The 22,886-nt window shown below is 32.8% G+C and overlaps 2 protein-coding genes and 1 long non-coding RNA gene across 3 annotated transcripts in view; all 3 read right to left on the bottom strand.

The window, feature by feature from the left end:
* The window catches only part of LOC122517413, a 178,158-nt gene that overhangs the window by 83,041 nt on the left and 72,231 nt on the right, over positions 1-22,886 (bottom strand). The window contains exon 8 of the mRNA XM_043635779.1: positions 21,105-21,147. Within this exon, the coding sequence (XP_043491714.1) occupies positions 21,105-21,147 (43 nt within the window). The remainder of the gene's footprint in view (positions 1-21,104; positions 21,148-22,886) is intronic.
* Positions 557-11,550, bottom strand: LOC122517411. The gene is made up of 2 exons (XM_043635778.1): positions 10,982-11,550; positions 557-722 (listed from the first exon to the last, which is right to left on the bottom strand). Exons 1-2 carry the CDS (start codon positions 11,178-11,180, stop codon positions 613-615), a joined length of 309 nt encoding a protein of 102 aa, XP_043491713.1. The 5' UTR covers positions 11,181-11,550; the 3' UTR covers positions 557-612.
* Positions 11,700-15,730, bottom strand: LOC122517414. The gene is made up of 2 exons (XR_006303848.1): positions 15,245-15,730; positions 11,700-11,831 (listed from the first exon to the last, which is right to left on the bottom strand). It is a non-coding gene; the product is annotated as an uncharacterized LOC122517414 (long non-coding RNA).

Genomic DNA, 22,886 nt, shown 5'->3' with positions numbered 1-22,886 from the left:
AATACAACCTTAGTATGATCGTTTTATTCGAAATAAATGATTTTCTTTTTATCGATCCTCTCGTGAGACACCAATTTATAAATAATTTTCTTATCTATTAAAACGTTCAATAATTTTGTACCATTCGTAAGTTACGTTAGTTTAATCTTTATATTTCTTTCTATTCACTCCCCTCCTCCTTCTCCTTCTCGATTTCATCGAATTTTCATTTTCATTACCCTTTCAAAGTACTGCTTTTCAATTACTATTACTACTACAACTACAATCCATTATCGATAGGAGATATAGTCGCGTAGATGTAAGTACCACGCATGGTAACGAAAGTGAAGGTAAAGAGAAAACGCACCTGCGCTCGTAATTTTTCGCGATCTTCATCGGTCGAGACGAGTTCGAAATGCGGTCCACCTTGAAGCGACATAAACCGTAGAGTACTCCCCATGAAAATGTAAATCGTTCACCCTCTCCGTAACCCTCTTCCTCCCAACAACTACCCTCTCTCTCTCTCTCTCTCTTCTCTTCTCTCCCCCCCTCCCCCATACTTTCTTCTTTCCTTTTCTCCCTTCTATTTCTTCCTATCACCTTGTCCTTAACGACGCGCCCTTGGACACTATTTTATGGTGATTGGATGAGCCTTAAAACGTAGAACGTACTTACGAACGGATTTAGTGTTTCACTCGTGACTACTATACTGGAACATTCGTCCGTAATCGTTCGGTGCTTACCTGGAACATAAAAGAGCGTGGTAAGCGTTAAGTACTCTCTTTATCCTTCGTACAAACATAATAATAGAAAGACTCTGCCATTCTTTCTTATTTTTTGTAGTGTCTATTTTTAAAAGGCGAAAGCAGCGTGAAGAAGAAAACAATTTAACGCGCGATAAGATTGGAACTTTCATTCGTAGAGTGATTCGTGAAAATTATAAATTGATATTATTTGTCAATGTTCTTATTTGTCGGTTGTGTCTCATCTTTTCTGAAAAAAAAACAAAGTGTAGGAAAGGAAAAAGTTTTCTTCGTGTTGCATCATCGTTAGATCGACGACCTGTGTGTTTTCTTTTTTGTTGCTGGTGTAATCGACGAAAAGATTTTCTCACGAGTACGACGAGTATATTCGTAAAGAGTACAAAAGTTAATAAATAAAATAAATAAAATAAAAGATAAATAAATAATAGAAAGAGAAATAGAAAAGGGGTTGATTGATATATATAAATATAAAATATAAAATATAATATAATATAATATATATATACAAATACATATTTAATTCTTTTACTGATTACTTTTATATATCAAGAATATTATATTTATATATTATTAATTAATTTTTATCATATTGTGCAGTGAAAAATTTATTAACGCATTTTCCAAAAATACAAATATATCATTTTTATTGACTATCATTTTTATTTTTCCTTTTATTATAGATTTTTTTCCGATTCATTCATCAGCAACATTCTACTATAGCAACTGTTGGCGCACTATTACCGTATGCATATAAAACTGCACTTTACTGCTTACACCGAATACTTTCCTGTTTCCCGTGTTGCATCTTTCCAGGGGCAAAAGAAAGTTAACTCCACACTTTACCTTTTCTTTTCTCGAATATCTCTCAAAGAAACAATTTATAAAAAGATCGAAAAGATTTATTTTTAACACGCTTTCTAAATCTAAAAGTAATTAAGTACACTTTTGATTAAAAATGTTAACTACTTATATTATTTACATCGTTTAGAAATCTTACAAACAATTCGAGAAAAATTGACTATCCATTTTGTTATAGGGAAGAAAACATAATAAAATGCGTTAACAAAAATCATACTCTTGCAAAATCTAATTTCTCTTATTAAAAATTAGTCGTTAATCACTCGGATGTGAGTATAAATGTTAGTTAATAGCTTTTGTCAGAACACGAACAATATATTCAACTTTGAGTTATACCTTAAAATATTTTTCAAGATTTTCACATGATTTATGGTAAAAGTTTGAAGAAACAATGAGACAGTTAGACCGTAACTATGTAAGGAAAACAACAAAGTCACTTAACTTTCTCGCTACAAGTCAAGCTTGTTTCTCAGTTAAATAAGTTATTACCTGCGATAGGATCTGTCTATCTGAAAGTAGTTCTTTTGTCGGTCTAAGAGAGTTGAGAAAAGCCGGATGCTAAAGCAATTCAAGGACTTAGACAATTTCTAACTAAGACGATGTATTTATCAGCTTCTAAGCAATGAACTAATCGTAACGTGGACTAGAAACCATTTCTAATCTCATTCTTTAATATATTTCTTTTGTTTTTCCTACCTCCGAGATATAATAACTGTTGTATTCAAAAGATTTAGTAACATTTAAGATGCATTCTTATCTCAAAAAAAAAAATTATTTTTGTTAACATCTTTTCACGTAACAATGGCGTGAAATTCAAAAGTGCGTTAAAGGTGGAAAAGAAGAAGAAGAAGAAGAAGGCGTTGGAGGAGTACAGAAGGGGGAGGTAAGGGTGATAAGAAAAAGAAGAAGAATAAAGAGGAGGAAGAGGAGGAAGAAGAGAAAGGAACGATCGGAACCTGTAGATGGAAGTGCAATCAACGGGGTGTATCCGCTCGCGAAACTCGTGCCCTCATATGCATACTCGTCCCATACCATAATAAATCCGACGATTTGCATGAGAGAACTCGCGTATAATACACAACACGTCCTGCCGTAGAAAGTGAGCGTTACGATTTTCAGAGGAATTATAAATCGTTCTCCTCGGCACATCGGATATGAATTACGAGGGGTGCCTTGGAAAAATATCATAGCGTAAGAAGAAGAAGAAGAAGAAACATTGGAATCGTTCGTAGCACACAAGCAAACGCAACCCTCTTCTCTCATTCCCTTCCCTTCCCTTCCCTTGCCATTCCTACCCTTGTTCTATTTTCGTCCCCCTTTTAAAACATAGTTTATCTTGGATATCTTTTTATAGACGAGATATGAGCTTCCCTCCCGCCACATTTTCTTACTTGTGGTCTACCCAAGTATACCTAGAATAATTGATAGGCGTTGATATGATTGATGAAGATTATCAAAATCGTCACTTGTAATCTTCGACGTGTAGATCGATTAAATGAAAATTTATTTATTTTATTTATTTTAGTTAATAATATTTTATTGACTCTAGCTAGAGCGTAGGCTTCCTATAAAGGCCATTAATTACAGTGTAGTACAATATAATTATATAGGTGAGACAAAACGGAAATGAAAATGATGTAATTATTATTAAACTTATCATTATGATAGTAGTAACGCATAGAAAGTAGATACAAGTAAAAAGAAAATAGTAGATAAAAGTATAATGGTTTTATAATAGTAGTATTGGTTAAAAGCAACAAACATATGGTTAGAAACAATACATTTATATATGTAACTATAGTTCAATATTAATTTATAATCTATAGCAAATTAAAGATATTTAGTTTGATATAAAATGATGTACCATTTGAAAATAATTGAAAACTTCGTTATTCTCGATATGTTAAATGGATATATGAATGCAATGCTAGTAGAAGTGTTACTCCTTGAATAGAAATGATGATAACACCATAGAGAAAATCAATGAAATAGAGATAAAGATGAATAGAAAGCTAAGATAGAAGAGATGAGGATTCGTTAGCCTTTATACGAAACGACGAATGGCAAAAGTTTCACGCAAAGGCACCCAAGTCGTCTTTTGTGTCTAAGTGTTCTACGTGTACTTATATCACGACGCAGCTGCATTCCCACGAATGCACTCGAAATATTCCGTTTCTCCTATTGTCTCGGGCCTTTATTGGAAGGCCGAGACATTCTCAGGTGTATAAACGCACACCTTCGTCCATCGATAGGGTTGCGTCAGCCATTTCTTTCTTTCTTTTCTTTTTTTCTTTAACTTTTTATTTTGTTTCGTTTTAATTCTGTCGCAGTCCTGACGCAATTCAAAACTCTAACGCGATTCGTGTCCTTAACACTCGGGGGAGGGGCGGGGGAAATCAACTAGAAAAAGATAATAAAGAAAAAGGGAAATTTCAACGAAATAAAAGTATCTCGTTGAAATTTCCCATACCACTGGAAGAAGAATGCTTATGGCAAACACGTGTTCTTCTCGCGTGTTTGACGTCGTTCTCGGGGGTGGTTTTTCGAAGAATACGTCTGTCTCTTTAACGTCAAGACGAAAAGTTAAATCGTCGAATTAGATTATCGGAGATCGAAAATAGTATTAGGAAAGGAATAAAATAAGAATAAGAAACGATGACGATGACAGGTTCGTTCTATGGATTTCTTATGTTGGTTAGATTCATAGGGGAATTACTACTATTACTATTCCTATTACTATTCCTATTACTACTGTCGTTGCTTGTTAGCTGAGCAGAATCACATTTCGCGTGTTTCAAGGGTTTTTAAAGCGTATCGCAGCAAACAACAAGTAAGAAGACAACGAGCAAAGTAATTTACAGCAGCCCGTGAAAACCCTCGACACGATACTCGTCGCGATCGGATCACGGCTTGCCGCCTGGTTTATATTGTGATCTATTATAAGACCCACGAGCTTCCACAAATAAATTCACTGTACGCCGTATGTCTACCGGCACACGCGTTTATCCACCACCACCATCACCACCACCCCCACATGCAAGCACGAACAAACGTATGTTCTATTACGCGAATAATCGTTTTTCTTCACAGATTTAGGAAATGACTTCTGATCATTCTCCAATCAAATAATAATGGACTGCATCTTTCTTCATTCGTCATCGTTATACGTGTATATATTCAATTTGATGTTTTAATATCACCGTTACGAGTTAGATACGTATTTCTTTTTGTTTTTCTTTCTTTTTTATATTATTATTAGAAAAAATTTTATATTATATTTTATTTTATATATTTATATTTATATTTATATTTATTTTATATTATATTATTATGAATATTATTTTATAAATATTATTTATATTATTTTTTATATTTTACATATTTATATTTATATTATATTATATTATTTTATATTATAAAAAAGAAAAGAAAGAGAAAAAAAAATAAAGGGACATATTAAATTCGAACACGCGTATATTCGGTCCTATCGTTGGACTATTATTTTTTACTATATTTCGTATAACTGTCAGCAAGCACAGAATCTTTAATTAAACTCTTGCCGAAATTGAAAAACGCGTTCGTATTATTATTTTATTTTATTTTTTTTTTCTTTCATTTTTCATATGCGAAGAGAAAAAATCTATCAACGACCTGTTACGTTATATTTCTTATTAATCGTTCACTTTTTTACAAAGGTACGTGTTAATTGACAAGAACAAATTATATTCTCTCGCGTTCTTATTTTTGGCCAAATTTTCTATAAACTATAATGTCATCTTTGTATGTACGCATATACAGGGTGTCCCTAATTACTCTAGTCAGGATTTTTCAAGTACTTGCGATAACCTGACAAAAAAATACTTTAAATAATTTTAATAATTTAATAATTTTAATGTTTTTTTAAGGCTCCCTTTATTTTTTTTAAATAGCACTTAGTATTTTTGACTTAACAGTATTATAACCCATATAAATACGTGTAGAATACCTTATTGAGTTATAAATCGATTTGCAAAGGTTCATAAAATGGCAAAGAAAAGTTGACGGGTCAGGTATTGTTAGCATTGCCGTGTAGGGGGAGGGGGGAAAGGGGTTTGGCTCATCCGCCAACACTTCGAACTATTGCGTGGCTTAAAGGAATCCCAAAAGTATGGGACACAGATGTTAAACGTTTAAACGAAGGGAAGAAAAGGAAAAACAAAAAGAAAAAGTAGAAAAAGTAAAGTAAAGGTCGAATATAACGGGTGACGCGTTTGACAAAGATCGCACGTGTGTGTGTGTGTGTGTGTGTGTATACGTTTATCTTGGTAAACGAAATAGTCAAAGAGAGAAAAGAAAGAGAAAGAGAGAGAGAGAACATTTATTGCATATAAATAATTTCGAGAATAAATGCAGACGAGAAATTAAATTATCCCCACCCCCCCACCCTCCCCCTTCTCTCGTTTATTTTTTTTGTTCCTCATCCCTGTCTATCCATCTTTCTCGTTCAAAGTATTCCTTATTATCCAGCAGTATGAATTTTCAAATTAATTCGATAATAGTGTCCGAGTGCACATAAGAAAATGAAGTGCAACCTTGGTGGTGTCCGCGAAACGATCTCCTCCAATCGAATACCCTCGAGCACGTTGTGCATTAATCCACAATAAAGTTATCCCCCGCCTTGATATATTACGAACCTATTAATTCTGGAAATCTTGAAGATGTATATAAGTATGGCGCCAGACTATCGGAATGTAAAACATATCCCATAAACTACCTGCTCTCCATCCCATAGACACACATAGGATACATTCCACGGGAAAACTTGTATCTCGGTATATATTTATCTTATATTTTTTGACATCAATATCTATGAAATCAATGCCAATTGCTCTCTCTCTCTTTCTCTCTCTCTTTGTTTCTCTCTTTTCGAGTATAGCGAATATGAGAGAATCTTACGGTGTTTTTTTTTTATTTCTTCATAATTCGTATCCGTCCTAAAAGAAATCTGTTAGATTTGCTTGCTTTACTTATTTCTTAAAGTTTTGTCTATAGAACAAAATAAAATAAAAATAAAAATGAATTAATTTATTTTCACTTTTCTCGACTATGTTTCTACTTTTTTTTTTCTTTTTTATTTTTTTGTTCAAAAAACACAAGAACACATAGGATTTATTCGACGGGATCGTAAAATAATTAAGCATGCGATACCCGAAAGAAAGAAAAATTTCTCGCAGGTTTATGGGCCAACAAAGGCTAGGGACGAGGTGATAAAAAGATCGGATTTATGGTCGGAGTGGGATCGATATCCGTCGACAAAAAAGAAAAAAGAAAAAATTACTGAGATATACCCTTTGAATTTTCTCTCTCTCTCTCTCTCTATCTTTCCTTTTTCTTGTTCTTATCTATCTCTTTTCATCCGCGAGGAAAGATTATTTTTCTTCGTCGAGTTTTAGTGCACGCTCCAACCCTCAACTTGTTGAAAGTCGAGAAAACGACCGAGAAAGAATAACGAGAAGAGTCATACAAACTAAAACGACATGCTCGAAACACTTTAGACGTTGAAAATACATCGAGTGTTGCACGTTATCTGTCTTCTTTGTATGAAATTTCATGATATAATAATCCCCTTTGATCCTGTATTACGAAAGTCAAATTGCACAGGGATTTTTGCTAAAGAAATTTCAAACAAGAACAAATAGAAAGATATAATGTAACATTTAAATCATTCAAGATATATGTATCGTTATTAAACTATAGTGAAATGAATAATTCAATTTCGTGATTCATAAAATTATGTTCATCGATTGATAATACAAAGGGAAGAATTATGTTTGGAAAAACAGAAAAAACAAGTCAAACCTTCTTCCAAATATTTCTTTTGAATTAATTAACTGATTGATCCAGTATTACGAAAGTGAAATTGCACAGGGATTTTTGCTAAAGAAATTTCAAACAAGAACAAATAGAAAGATATAATGTAACATTTAAATCATTCAAGATATATGCATCACATTACTAAACTGTAGTTCAACTAATAATTCAATTACGTGATTCATAAAATTATGTTCATCGATTGATAATACAAAGGGAAGAATTATGATATTTGGAAAAAAAGAAAAAACAAGCCAAACCTTCTTTTAAATATTTCTTTTGAATTAATTAACTTACATTATTTTTCTCAATAAGAGAAAAAAAGAGAGAGAGAGAGGAGAGAAATGATCATCCATGAATATTTTGTATTTATCATATCCGAACGAATTTATCATATCATATAGGAAGTTTTTCAACGATTAAGAACGAACGTGACTTTTTTCGTGCATCTTATGCGTTAGAAAAATCATCAAGGAGATGTAATTTCGCGGTTTATGCTATCTCTCTCTCTCTCTCTCTCTTTTTCTCTTCCTCTCTATCTCTCTGTCTCTGTCTCTCTAAGATGGATCTATAAATTAATTCGCTGACGTAATGATAATAAATTGTCGTCCGTTGGGACGAAAATCGTGCGTCATCGAAGAGACAATTGCCCTTGTGCCGATTACATTTTTAATCCTTAATGGACCAAGGCTCGATCTTGGTATATCGTATTTTATTTTATTTCATTTCATTTGATTTGATTTGATTTTTGTTTCAATTTGTATATTTTCTTCGAATCAACGAATCATTTTGAATATCACACACTTATACGAAAATATTTGAACATCGAGCGTGAAAGAAATTATTCGAAAATGATCGTAGTCGAGTTGAATTTACGGAATGAACTGTTCGAATAATTCACTTTTTTCTTTTTCTTTTATACTTAATTAACTATTCCTTACGATTAATTATTCCTTTTTAAAGAGAAAAATAAACAGACAGAGAGAGAGAGAGAGGGATTAGTTTTTAATTCGTTCATTAGCATTAAAAAAGACATGTTACGGTGTTGAAGCAAGGTGTTGAATTAAAAAAATAACAACTGTCAAGAAGACCCGAGGATGCATCGAGAATGATGAATAAAAAATTGATACATCCCTGTAAAACAAGTGTAATATATATTCTAAATAGGAAAAGAAATGAAAAAAATGTACTAAGTTTTGCATCGTATACGCGTTTTTAGTTCTATCTGTTTTTCAACGGGAAAGTGAGAGAAAAAAAGGAAACGAGAAAATAGGAGAGAGATAGATAGATGCATAGATAGATAGTTAGAAAAAGTGTGAGAGAGAGAGAGAGACAGACAGGTGGTATTAATCGTAAAAAGAGAATCGAGTAACATTCAATATTTTCCAATTAAACTAACTGGACGAAGTTTCGACGGAAGTGCCATTGGAAAAATCAGCGAAGCGTCGGACCGGACATTGTCAAAGAATAATTAAATCGTGTGGGGGGGGGAGGACGTGTGTTGCGTAAGGTGAGAAACACAAAACTGGTATAACACCGATTTAAATTGACCTAGATATGCGATTGAAATTGTTTTAATGAGTTACGAGAGACTTCGAATGTTAGTTAAAATTTATCAAATGTTCAAATGATTTTTTTCGTCAATCTAGAAAATATATTTCCATGGGGGTGTTGCGATTAGACCATAGAAGGATGGTAAGGGAAAATAAATCTCAAATAAGAAAAAATGATAGTTGTATTACGTTCAACGAAAGATCGTTTCTGATTGTATTTATGAAATGTTCAAATGATTTTTTTCGTCAATCTAGAAAATATATTTCCATGGGGGTGTTGCGATTAGAACGATGGTAGGGGAAAACAAATCTCAAATTAAAAAAAAAGATAGTTGTATTACGTTCAACGAAAGATCGTTTCTGATCGTTTATAAAACCTTTTTCGAAAGTTCAGGTATCGTTTGGTGCACCTTGACGAAATAATGGATTGAGAGCACGCCGTTTCGTTCGGTTCTCTGTTATTTGGATTTCACCATCATCCTTTAAAGAACTCTCATTTGCCTTTTTTCATCTTGTAAAAGATTTCTTTCGAAGAAAAATCATTCGCGTTTAATCGTGTCTTTATAAGGAACATTATAAAACCTTTTTTTTCTATATTATCATTATTATTATTATGATTATTATTATATTATTACTCTCACTTCTCTCAATTTCACTTTCTTTCCCTTTTTCTCTATAGAATTGAGTTACGCGTTATTTTAATAAAAAGAATCGCGAGTAAAAATACTTCGTCTACTTAATCAACGAGGTCAAGTTAGTAACGGTAAATATACAAAAAAAAAAAAGAAGAAAAGAAATTATTATATTATATTTACAACTTTCCTGTGTGAACAAAACAACACCGAACAATAACAAAAAAAAATATAGAAATAAAAGAAGCAAAAATATTTCGTCGAAGATGACGCGATTAGCAGCCCAGGTCAGACTTCCTTTACCCGAAAATTGTGTCAAGGTTATACGATTATAATCGACAGGATTTTCCCGTTAAGTTTCCTGTACAATCGACGCTACTTTTTCCCCTTTCGAATGACGCATATTTTTCTATCGTTGTAAGAATACAATAATGATTGAAATTCTCTTTATCTTTCTCTCATTATCATCGAGGTAAAACAAAATGAGAAATGAATCGATCATAAATAAAATAACGTAATTTTTAATCATAAAATAATCTCACCTCGATTGATTTTATTTGAAACTCGCGCGTTTGCGGTCATCGTGATAAAGAAAAGAGAGAGCGAATGAAATTGCAAAAATTCGACAAAAATAACACGCGCAATCCCCTACCGTCCCTTACCGCCCCCCCCTCACACCCCCCCTCATCATCGAAGACCACAACGATTCATCGTAATTTTTTGCATTCGAGCAATGCAACCGATTGCCATGTCGAGATTTGCTTCGCGGTTAGGGTCGAGAATGCGTGCTCGTATTTCATTTCTACAAAATAAATAAAAAAAAAGAAAGAAAGAAAGAAAAAAAGGCAAAAAGAAAATATGAGAATGAAAATGAAAATTATCGAGAGAGTATTTTATATAATCAACGATTATCTTCTTTGAATCCGTTCGTTATCATTTTCACTCGAATAAAAGTGTCTTACTTAGAATTCAAGATTATAACGAATCAACGGGTTTTGTTTTAATGTGTGTGTGTGTGTGTTTATTTAATTTAATTGAATATTATTATACTCGATATGAAAGAACGTGTCAGTCGAAATGGGGAAGAGAAGTTTTTGCAAAAGTATTTTATGCATGTTGTACAAAAGAATCGAAATAATGAAAATTGTGAACACACACATGTTACGAAGTTGAGTTTGAACGACACTTGAAAGAAAATGATACGTCAACTCCTATGCACTCGTACGAGAAAGATATATTTGTATATGTGTGTGTGTGTGTGTATGCATGTAAACAAAGTCAAAGAAACAAATAATAATTATTTAATGAATTTTAATCGGACGGATTATGCACACAGACGACGTACCTGCAATCTTCCGTTCTCGCATTCGACGCCAAAGTGCTTCCGCTTTTCGCATCGGCCAATTTTCCACCTTTGCACTGAAACTCCGAAAGAATTTATATTCCTTCGATAATCGTCTGGTCGTAGTCGTGTGACGGACTCCCGTTTCTTCCGCCGTATTAGCGGGGGTGCCACCACCCCCGCTATTCTCATCGGTCGACATTTTTCCTTAATTTCGATCGGATCACTTATTTTTCTTCTCGATTCTTCTCGATTAATTCACCTTTAGAAATCTACGATTAGGATCGTTGATAACACTGATATCGAAATTACAATTGGAACGAGTTACAAAAATCTCTTCTTTCATATTTTTTCTTTTCCATTTTCTTTCCCTCTCTTCCAATTCGTTAAACACTTTATCGTTCGTTCGATAAAATAACAAGCTTGAATTTCAGACCAATAAATAACTCGTAAACTCGTTCCCCTCGATGATCATTCATCGTCGTCCTCATGATCTTTCTATACTTTTTTATCGTTTTACAATTCATCGATTTGTCAAAACTCTCTCTCTCTCTCTCCTCGTAAAATTCTCTTTTTATCGTTCGAATAAAACGATGAACATTTCTTAGAAAAATTTCAAGATCTAATCTTACTCGTAATAATAATAATAATAATAATAGGAATACTTTGTCAGAATTAGGATATCAGGTACGAATAGCGCGCACTTCTCAAAATTATATCACTCGTTTTAATTCATTTATTTTATAACAATTCGTAAATTTCAATTATTAGAATTCAAGTTAATGAATTCATTGACAAATTTTCTAATCGGTTGGACCAGGTACTCGAATACGATACCAGTTTGTAATTTTATCTAGAATAAAAGTGTAATAAATGAGTGAGTGAGTAAGAGTGGGGGGAGGGGGCGGGAAGGGGGTGGACAAAAAGAATAAACAAAAAAGAGGAAAAAAAATCGAAAGAAGGTACTTTATCGATCGATAAAATCGCGTTCGATGTTGCGATAAATTAAAGCAAACTGATAGGCCATTTCGAATAATACAAAAAAAAGAAAAAAAATGTTTGAAAGAACGCGTGCAATCGAGAGATAGACGTTTATTTTCACGGTAAAGATCTACGAAGCACAGAAAAAGAAAGAAAGGTAAGAAGGAAAGGAAGAAAACAACGGTCTCGGTCTGCGATCATCCCATTCTCTCGTTATTTTCGCAAGTGTCCAGACTCCTCCTCGGTAGTCGAGTACAACGAAGATAGAAGTCTGGGTTCGTTCGTATCGTTCGTTTTATATTAACACCTCAAGGTCTTACACCAGGATGAATTGTCGAAAGATTTATCGCGTTAGGTTTTCGAGTTGTGTTGTATTGTGTCGAAGGAAAGCCGTAATCACGTTGGCTAACGAGCGATTTGTAATGCTTCGAGAATGAACAACGTTGTCGAGATGTACGAAATGTAAACTTGAGAAGAAGAACCTTGGGGAAGAAAATCATCCGAAGAAATGTTACCACCTTCCCTCAACTATACTCAAATTCCAAAGAACAAATCGAACCTTTATTATTTCCCAAGTTAAAAATAAATAATAATAATAATGATAAGACGGATTGGTATAAGTTTGATTAAACGAAAATACAAATCATCCGTTCCCTTCGTAGTATGAGATAGTAGTAGTAATCGTATCAAAGTGGGACGGAATCTTCTCCTCGAAGTAAAATTAGCGAGTTCAGAAATTCTTATTGGTTTATTTTAGATAGAACGTTCAAGGAACGTTTAAACTCTCTTACAAATTGTACTTATGCAAATTTGTCTCTGTTTGTGGATTTTAAACGACAGATTTGATAACGAGTAATAATCCTAGTTTGCTTTAGGTAATTTGTTCAAAAGGGAAACGATCGAATAGAAAAAAAAAACAAGATTAAGGACTCGTTGTATAAATAAATAATCATTTTCTCATTTCTCTTTCAATAATAATAATAATAATATCACGCGAATAGGAAAGACCCTACACGACAAGACTGAAAACTTAATCCACGAAGATCGAATGCTTTGGTTCGAACAATAAGGGCATCAAACACCACCCCCACCTCCCTCCCACCCCCACCCATCTGTTCTGAGGATCGACTTACGTTCGATTTGCGATCGATCGATCGATCCTAATTCAGTATTGTTACGAAACGTTTCTTGGATATTGCTAACAAACTGTATACGCACGTACGTGCGTATGCGTATGCGTATGTGTATGTGTGTATATGTCAGCACGTCGTAACTCTTTACATCGTTGTTACAACGCCGTCGTGTATTTCTTCCTCCTCCTACTCGTATTCCTCCTCCTCCTTCTTCTCTTCCTACTTTACTTCCTCCCCCTCCCCCTCCCCCACTGCCCCCTTCTCCCCTTAAACTCGATCGAATCGATCTTGCGAGTAATTAATTTCAACGTATAGTTGCATAAAGGTGAAAGTTTTGATCTCTATTGGCGAGTCAAAGTAAAGATGAAGATGAAAGAAAGAAAAAAAGGTTGGAATGGATTTTTCTTATAATTCGATCAAATTCACATCGTGTTGTAATTCTGATAAAATGAAAAATATAGAATGGGATGAAGGAGAATAAGAAGAATAAGAATTAAAGAAGGAGGTCGGATCTCTCTCTCTCTCTCTCTCTCTCTCATTCATCCTGATTTACGAGCCACTTCGAAAACTTGAACACAGATACTTCGTCCAACAGTTGTCACGTCGTCTTCGCGTCCTATATTGACTTGGAAAGAAAGATTTAAGGGTATAGGTAAAGAGGGTGGGAGTGGGAGGCAAGGGGATGGGGGAAGAAAATCTCGCGTGTATTTATCGACGCACCTTTGTACTCTTTTTATCAAACGAATTTATATATTTTCCAAAGAAAGAAAGGGCAACGAAAGGATTTCTAAGGGAATTATTATTGTTCGTTGAGTGTAACGATGAAGTATTACGGTAAGAATTTCCGCATGCGTGACACCTTTCTTGTTATCTATACAGGAAGTTACTCTGTTCAACGATAAAAGAAAAGAAAAAATGTAAGAAAGAAAGAAAGAAAGGAAATATAAGAGGAAAGTGTATCGAACAGAGAAGAATTCAACTAAACGCAACGCGTTATGAATTATGAATGAAGTTGAATGCCGATCGAGGAATGAATCCGATACGATATGGATAGATCTCGTAGGATCTTTGGGAAAACGATTTCTAACAGAATATTTGAAATTATTCAAAGAATGAAATAGAAAAAGTGTGCGTTCAAATAGAATAGAGGGGGGGATACCGCTAAACTATTTGGTAAACTAATCGTAAGTAAGAGTAAAAAAAACTTGTCGTTTTATTCATTTCGTAATCGGTTAGAAAGAAAAGAAATAAAAAATAGGTATTGATATAATAATAGTTAGTATAAAATATATATAAATAATAATATAATAATAATATATTATTAATACTAATATAAAAAAATATTAGTATTAGTATAAAAAATAAAATGATAATTGAAAGAAAAGTCAAAATATTCGGGATCTATTCGTGGTATGTCATAAATTATAGTTAATCACAATGTTAAAATCACTTTTAATCGTAGATTATCACCGATTTTATGAACAATTCATTTTTAATCCTGAAAACGCGTTACATTGTAAAATTCCAAAACCTATCGTGTTCGAAGAAAGAAAGAAAGAAAGACACACACACACACACGTACACATATACAGTACACGTTCCCTATATACAAGAGAGTAAGAAAGTTATGCGATTTTGTATTCCCCTCCTCCTCCTCCTCTTCACTCCTGCTCCTGTTCCCCCTTTTCCCACCCTCTTTCAAGGAAGGCGACACTTTCGAATCGTGATTTACGACAGCATTACCGTTGCACCGTTGTTAAAAAGAATATCCTAGGAAAGTTATAATTACCGAAGGCGAGACTCGTGAAAGTGTCGCGTATCCTTAAAAGATTTTTTTAACTTCATAACAAAAACCAAATACGTGATAAAACAACAACGACAACAACAAAAAAAAGAAGAAGAAGAAGAAGAAGAAGGATAGGAAAGAGAAATGAAACTACTATCGATCTATATAATATAAATCTTTCTTTGTAATATATAAATTATCAAAAAAGAAAAAGAAAAAAAAAGAAAAGAAAATAACTTTCTAGAGAGAAATAGTTGATCACGTTCCGAATAGATAAAACCCCCCTTTCCACGAGAAATAATAATAATAATAATAATATTCAAATAAAACGATAGTAGGATAAAAAAGAAAAATACTTTAACGTACCGATAACAATAATAATACGTCAAATTGGTATTTATCGTAAAACGGTACGAATGATTTTTTTGTAGTAAAGGAGAAGCAGAGAAGGGAAGGTGGGGAAGGGAGAAGAGCGAGTGTCCTTTAAGGGATCCTTTCGATCAAGTGTGTATTCGAAACACACGCACGTATGCACTTACTTACTTACTTACACGCGTAAATAAGCAAATAAGCAAGCACGCAAACACGCACGCGAACACGCACGCACGTTGTTAACAAGCACGAAAAATATTATTTAAAATGAACCCGGTTGAAAAAAAGAAAAAAAAGAAAAAGAAAAAAGGTTTATGTATGAATGTATGTTTGTATGTATGTGAGCGAGCGCGCGCGCGCGCACGAAGAAAACGCGCGCGTGGACGGCGCACGATAAACTGCGCTAAGCGCCGGGATGCCAACGATACCGACGACTGCCGTCGACTTCCATTGGCGCCGCAAACGGACCAACGCAGCAAACCATCCTTATACTACTACTACTACTACTATTACACTACTACTATGACGTCGGTTAAACGCCGCGGCGCAAGCGTCCCTAGTTCTTCTTCGTCTTCTTCCTTTTTCCTTCCTTCCTTCATTCGATATCTCTCTCTCTTTCTCTGCTATCACTCACACCTGCATACTATTACCTTTTTCTGTCTCTTCCTACCTATCTACCTCCCACCCCACCCCTCATCTCATCTCATCTCCCCACCCTGTTGCTCTTTTAATACCCCCATCGTCAATCCCTCCTTTTTCGATTGATACATTTAATATACCAATGAATTCATTTTTTAGTAGTGTACGAATCAAATGAGTTTGTTAAATGAAATATTTCTCACGCACGAGTGTGTATAATGTTATTTTATTAACTTTGAAAAAATTGCAGTATCTGATATAACACGATAAATGCATACGAACGTTTCGGTTTACACTTATATCGTGTATCCTTCATTATGTTAGCAAAATTAGGACCCCTCCTTACCCTTCTGTTCTTTTAATACTCCCATCGTTAATCCCTCCTTTTTCGATTGATACATTTAATATACCAATGAATTCATTTTTTAGTAGTCTACGAATCAAATGAGTTTGTTAAATGAAATATTTCTCACGCACGAGTGTGTATAAAGTTATTTTATTAACTTTGAAAAAATTGCACTGTCTGATACAACACGATAAATGCATACGAACGTTTCGGTTTACACTTATTTCGTGTATCCTTCATTATGTTAGGAAAATTAGGACCCCTCCTTACCCTTTTATTATTTTAATACTCTCATCGTCAATCCCTTCTTTTTCGATTGATACAAACATTCAATTTTTCGATTCAATTTTTAGTAGGATGCGAATCAAATGGTCGTGAATTTGTTAAATGAAATATTTCTCACACACGAGTGTATCCTTCATTACGTTATACGCAAAATTAGGATTGAACGATTAAAAATAATCGAATAACATTGTTTCCAGATATTTTATTTCTTATCTTTACGAGTATCAATTCCGTTAAATTGTTTGTTTCTTTTTTTAACAAGAATATATCATCAATCCCTATTAGATTTATGCATTCTACAGGTAGTTACTTCCCTTTCAATCATACAGATTTCCTTCGAGACTCGTCTAATGTAAGCCCTTCTTCGTAATCGGATTTTTTCTTTTTTTTTTATTTCTTACTTTAAAGAAATCTTCTTTCTCCTGTTAAATCTTCCCGTCTAGTATCGGTGTTACGTTATGCACAACGATGAGTCAATAATTATTATCACCTGAAATAACCTCTAACAGCTATTCACGGATAATAATAATATTTCAATAATGATTATTATTATTAATAAATAATCTGATTATTATTTCTACAAACCAAAAAAAAAGAAAATGAAATTGAATCCACAAATTTCCCCTTTTTTATTTTACACACCTTTCGATTGTATTATTCTTTTAATATTTTCCACGTGAACGTGATTAAAGTATCATTATTATTATTATTATAATTATTATTATTTTCTTTAAATTGTTTGATCGAAAGTTATCGATGACAATCGATATACCCTGCACATAATCGAGTAATTACGATTTCTTTGTCCTATAGTCAGAGAGATAATCAGCGAAGTAGAACGTTGCTGAAAGCCAGCAATTAGTTTAGTCGATGGGAAACATTTACAAATCCTTTTCGTGCATGCCTCGAAGGCGAGATCGCATTGACGCGTTACTTATTCATTTCTACGATTTTATATTATTATTTTTTAATTTATATATATATATATGTGTGTGTGTGTGTTTTTCTCTGTTTGATAATAGCCGCCGAAAGATCTACGATATTAAATGTTCACAAACGAACTATCATTTCCAGGTGAAAAAAAAAGAAAAAGAATATACGAGTTGGTTCGTTTCTAAAGATAATTGTCTTATCGAAATTTCTCTTTCTCTCTCTCTCTCTCTCTCTCTCTATCTTTGTCTCGCCACATGAAGCAAATACACGATCGATAATAGCTGTTCCCTAACAACGTTCACACGCGCATGATAATGATGCCAGAACTCGTAATTAGTTTCTCTTAGCTGAGAACACGAAGGTGTGACACGCGTAAACCCAATTTGCAGCTTCCTATCTTTCCGATATTTCTCGAGTCCCATCCCCCTTTACCCTTATCCTCAACCTTACCCTCCTCCCATTAAGAATTTAGAGTTCGGTAAAAAAAAGTATCTACGATTAGTATACTTCTGATTAAAAAGAAATATATATATATATAAATTAATATAATTATACATAAATTAATTATAAATTATATTATATATATATATATATATGTATATGTATTGTATATATGTATATGTATGGTATATATGGTATATATGTATATGTATGGTATATGCAAAAAAAAAAGAAAAAAAAGGCCCAGGTTCATTTATATTATTACCTTGGAAATCATTGACTCGCATAAGTTTTCGAGGCGTTTTTATAAAAAGCATCCACCTTCGGACACTACCAAAATAAACCGACTAAAAATATTCAATGACGGTGTACGAAAACGCATACTATTTTAACGTCATTTTAAATTAACAACTAAATGAACCTTCTCTGAAAAAGGTAGACGTGGGCCGGAAAGTTAGAACGAAAGAGTATTCCTATATACATGTATGTAAGATATTTATTATAATATGATGAAAAGATTACTGATTGAGATAAATGGTTTAAGGATGTTGAAGATTTTTCTTATCTGTAAATTTCTTTTCTTTTAACAGTGTACTATCAATTCCTATTTGATTTATATGCATACATATAAATATATTATATGATGAAGATTGTTGATTATGAAAAATGTTTAAGGGTGTTTCACTTGGATTTTTCTTATCTGTAAATTTCTTTTTTTTCTTTTCTGTTTCCTTTTTATCATATACCATCAATTGCATATATATATATATATATATAATATTATTTTATATTATATTTTTTATTATTTTATTATTATTATTTTATTATTATTTTATTATTATTTTTTTATTATTTATTATAATATTATTATTTTTATTATTTTATATTATATATTTTATATTAAATATTATATATATATAGAATTAGATACCAAGAAGAATCAGAAGTAAAAGACAATGAAACATTGTAGTCGAGTAAAGAAACGGTACTACTACGATCGATCGCGAAAGTTTAATTAATTATCGAAGCTCACGTGAACACGCGCTAATTGCTTTCTCGTGTGGCAACCAGACCTGACTCTCCTACGTATATATCTGTGTGCCGACACACACCATACCATACAAAACCACACCACACCGTACCACAACGACTACATAAAGTTTCGCTGGCAATGTGAGATTATTCGAAGGCATCGCGGCAAAACCCTGTGCGGTGATTAAAGCTTCCGGTGCAGGAGGAGGCGTGCTGACCCGAGGCTAAAATTAAGAATTAAATCAGCCACGCGAGCTACGCAAATGTGTGGCCTAACTCCCGTCCCCACCTCCTCCTCCTCCCCCCTCCCCCTCCCCCCACCGATTACTTTCTCGATCGTACTTTACCCCCTTAGGCCGACAAATCGTTACGATATCTCGCTCGGATCGTTTCGAGAAAGAGAAAGGAAATTAAACGGAACCCTCCCACCCTCATCTCATCATCCTCCGCCATCCCACCCCCTCAAACAAACAAACAAAAAATATTAATCGAAGATATGACATATATATATATATATATATATAATATTTACCCCTTAATTTTGTTTTGCTCTTTGTTGAATTTTTATCGAATTTTTGATTGAATTTGCATTTATCAAAAGCGAAATAACTCGAGTCCTTCTCTCTCTTTCTCTTTCTCTTTCTCTCTCTCTGTTTCACCTATTCTCTCTTTTTCTGTTCTATTTTATTTTTCTTTTCTCTATAAAATTCTACCATGCGAAAGCTCAAAACGATCGTCGAAGCGTACGTACGTCGTATCTGTCCTCGACCTGTTTAGAAGCGTTCGTTTTCATGGCAAGTTCGTTGCTGATGTATGAACGACGAGTTAAATCGGATTTTCGATCGAACGAGCACGTTTCTAAAGAGTTTGACATACCGCTAAAAACTTTTCTATACATTTACTATACGTAACTATTATATATATATATATATATATATATGCATGTATTAAGTTAGCAACTAAGTGATTGCAGATTTTTTGGTTGGCAATTAAAAAAGTGAGTGTGGTTACTTGAATACAAACCTATAACCTTTTTTCTGTCTTTATTTATTATATATATTTTATATTATTTTATTTTATTTTATATATATATTTATTTAATATTTATTTTATATTATATATTTTATTTTATTTTATTTTATTTTATATATATTTATATTTATATTATTTTATATATCTTTTATATATATTTATTTTATTTTATATATATTTATATATATTTATTTTATTTTATATATATTTATTCTATTTTATTTATATTTTATATATATTTATTTAATATTATTTTATATGATATATATAAAGAAATTAAAAGGAAGAAAAAATTATTAAAATAAATTTACAATTATAAAGAAGAGAAGAAAAATATTGTTATAAAATAAATTTACAATGTGCCAATATTTCGGTGAAACGAAAAAATAAGAAAGCGTGTAGGAAACATTGAATTTTACTCGAGTAATCGTTTACCTTCCTCCCCCCTCTAAATATATAGATAAATATATAGATTTTTCTCAAAGTAACCAAACACTAGTTTAGTTGCCAATCCAATATATATGTTAAACATATATAATTATACACACACACACACAAAGAAATCTTTATTCAAAAGTAACATCTCTGTCACTTATTCCTTCTTAAAAACGACGAAATAAACCGTTAAGTTTTCTTCAATGATTTCTAACGGTCTTACGTTAGTTATTTTCCATACCTAATACTAATTCCATTTTGCTTATGTTTAAAGAAACATGTAAATTTCTTTCTAAAGACGTATCTGCTGGAACGTACAATTCTTTCCTTATTTTTATTTTTATTTTTCTTTCTTTTTTTATTTTTCAAACTTTTCCCATTGCTATGACTAAGAAATTGTTCGTAAGATTATTATTTCTTTGACTTTGTAAAACATCGAGTATCCATTATTATTAACGTGTTTAAGTATTAACAATTTACATGCTTGTATAACATTATGTATATTCGAGAATACGAATATCAAAGAGAGAATCACCACATTAGAAAGTTCGATATGTCGAAGAAATACATACACACATATACATATATATATATATGCATGTATTTCGTAGTTACACGAAAGGTAGAAGCAACTGTAACGATAAAGATAGTGAGAACGTAATAACATTGGATAGGATTCTACGTTATATGCGTTAAAGAGATAAGACTCACCTGATAGTTGTCGTTCCGATTGCGAACGTGGCTGCTGCAACGACTGAAACAAGACGGAACATCGTTATCGCATTTTCTTGCCTCTTTACATGCTACCTATCTGCATCAAAAGACATTTTTTTCTTTTCTTTTCCTTTTTTCTCTTTTTAATTATATTCTAATTGATATCGTTACCTGACATAATATTCATCGAATTTATTGTGGAAAATTAATGATAATAATTATGCACCTTGACGGAGATTCTAACGATTGGACATCGCGAAAATAAATAAATATAAATGATATTTATGATCGCGTTGAAATATTTCTTTGAGTATTATTGTAGTAGTAGTGGTAATCTTCGAGACACAATCGTCGAGGGAACATAAGCTTTTATTACTATTGGATTAAGGTCTCTCCTCTCTCCTCTCTGCGTGCTTTTATTTCAACGACATGATACATTTTTTATTATAACAATCGTTAGTTATATAAACTCTCTCTCTTATATAACATTCTCGTGCGTCACGTAATGCATTAAAAAAAGAAAACAAAAATATGAGTATCATTTAAAATCGTACACGGTTACGTTTATTGAATATTTTTGCTTGAAGCTCACCATGTATAAATATATATATATATGTTACATATGTAATACAAAAGAACTAAAGTATTGATATTGTATAAAATATTTGCTATAAAAAGTAAACTATATAAATAAAAAAATAAATAAAAATGGACATATGAGAGAGAGAAAGAGAGAGAGCACGTTTTATGGTTTATAAAAGTAACCTTTTTCGTCGATAAATAATGATGAAATGTTTGTTCGTTTCGTATTGTAATAAAAACAAAACAAAAAAAAGTAGAAAGTTAAAATTTTCTACGAGTTTATGCAAAAGCTCGAGAGGATTAATTTCAATTACTGGGATCTAACTCGTTAGATAAAAGTTTGAAAACTGGCTGACGCAGAGAGAATATCGTTCATTTAAATGGATGAGGTCTCGAATGGCAGCAAAAGGAAGAACAACGAAAGGATACGATACGCCAGGTATTATCCAGGAGGATGATATCGTCTACTAGGTTCAGGTTTTATAAACGACCATTTGCCGTTTTAAACGTGACCCACTTGGAAGGATTATGCTGGCTTGACCTCGAAACAAATGGTTGACCTTGACCTTTTCTTTATATCGTAACGTTACTCTCGTAAAACTGATATCCTCCTAACACTGCGTATAATAAACGTGAAAAAGTTCGCGAATCAATCGGATCGTTATCGAAATTTTTCTTCGTTTTGTTTGTTTTGTTTGTTAAAAACAAAGTTAAAGCGCGTGATTGGTAACCGGGAGGAAGAAGAAAAAGTTAGAAGATAAAGTATTAAAGATCATATCATCGATTTTTTTTATCTTTCAACTTTCATAGTGGTTTAAAATATATTTTCTTTTTTCTATTTTCTTTTTTGTTTTTCTTTTTTTTCAAAAAACTGCAGTTGAAAGTTCGAGCAATGCTGATAGGTGTTTTTTTTTTCCTGTGCAGAATAGTAAGTAAGGGGGAAAAAAGAGAGAAAAAGAGAGAGGAAGAAGAAAAGGGCTGGTTGGTAAACTCTCGAGGAGAAGCAAAACGTTTATGCGAGGGTCGAGGGATGCCAACCGACTAATACGTTGCCAGTACGGCTCACTTCTCCATTAGCTTTGATCACTCACTGATACACGTTTACTTTTATTTATATATGTGTTAGTATTACTCGTTGGGGTGTGTATTAGCAGTAGTAGTGGTATGTGTTGGTTGGTTGGTAAGCGCATCCGTGTA

The sequence above is a fragment of the Polistes fuscatus genome, unplaced genomic scaffold (assembly GCF_010416935.1).
Source record: "Polistes fuscatus isolate 324 unplaced genomic scaffold, CU_Pfus_HIC Scaffold20, whole genome shotgun sequence".
In the NCBI taxonomy this organism is placed as follows: Eukaryota; Metazoa; Arthropoda; class Insecta; order Hymenoptera; family Vespidae; genus Polistes; species Polistes fuscatus.
This window is presented reverse-complemented; position numbering and strand designations above follow the sequence as displayed.

Excerpts from the sequence above, each read along its gene's own strand:
- LOC122517411 (XM_043635778.1), bottom strand. The coding sequence starts at position 11,180 with ATGTCGACCGATGAGAATAGCGGGGGTGGTGGCACCCCCGCTAATACG. Across the intron at positions 723-10,981 it reads GCGAGAACGGAAGATTGCAG|GTAAGCACCGAACGATTACG; the intron begins GTACGTCGTCTG and ends TTTATGTTCCAG.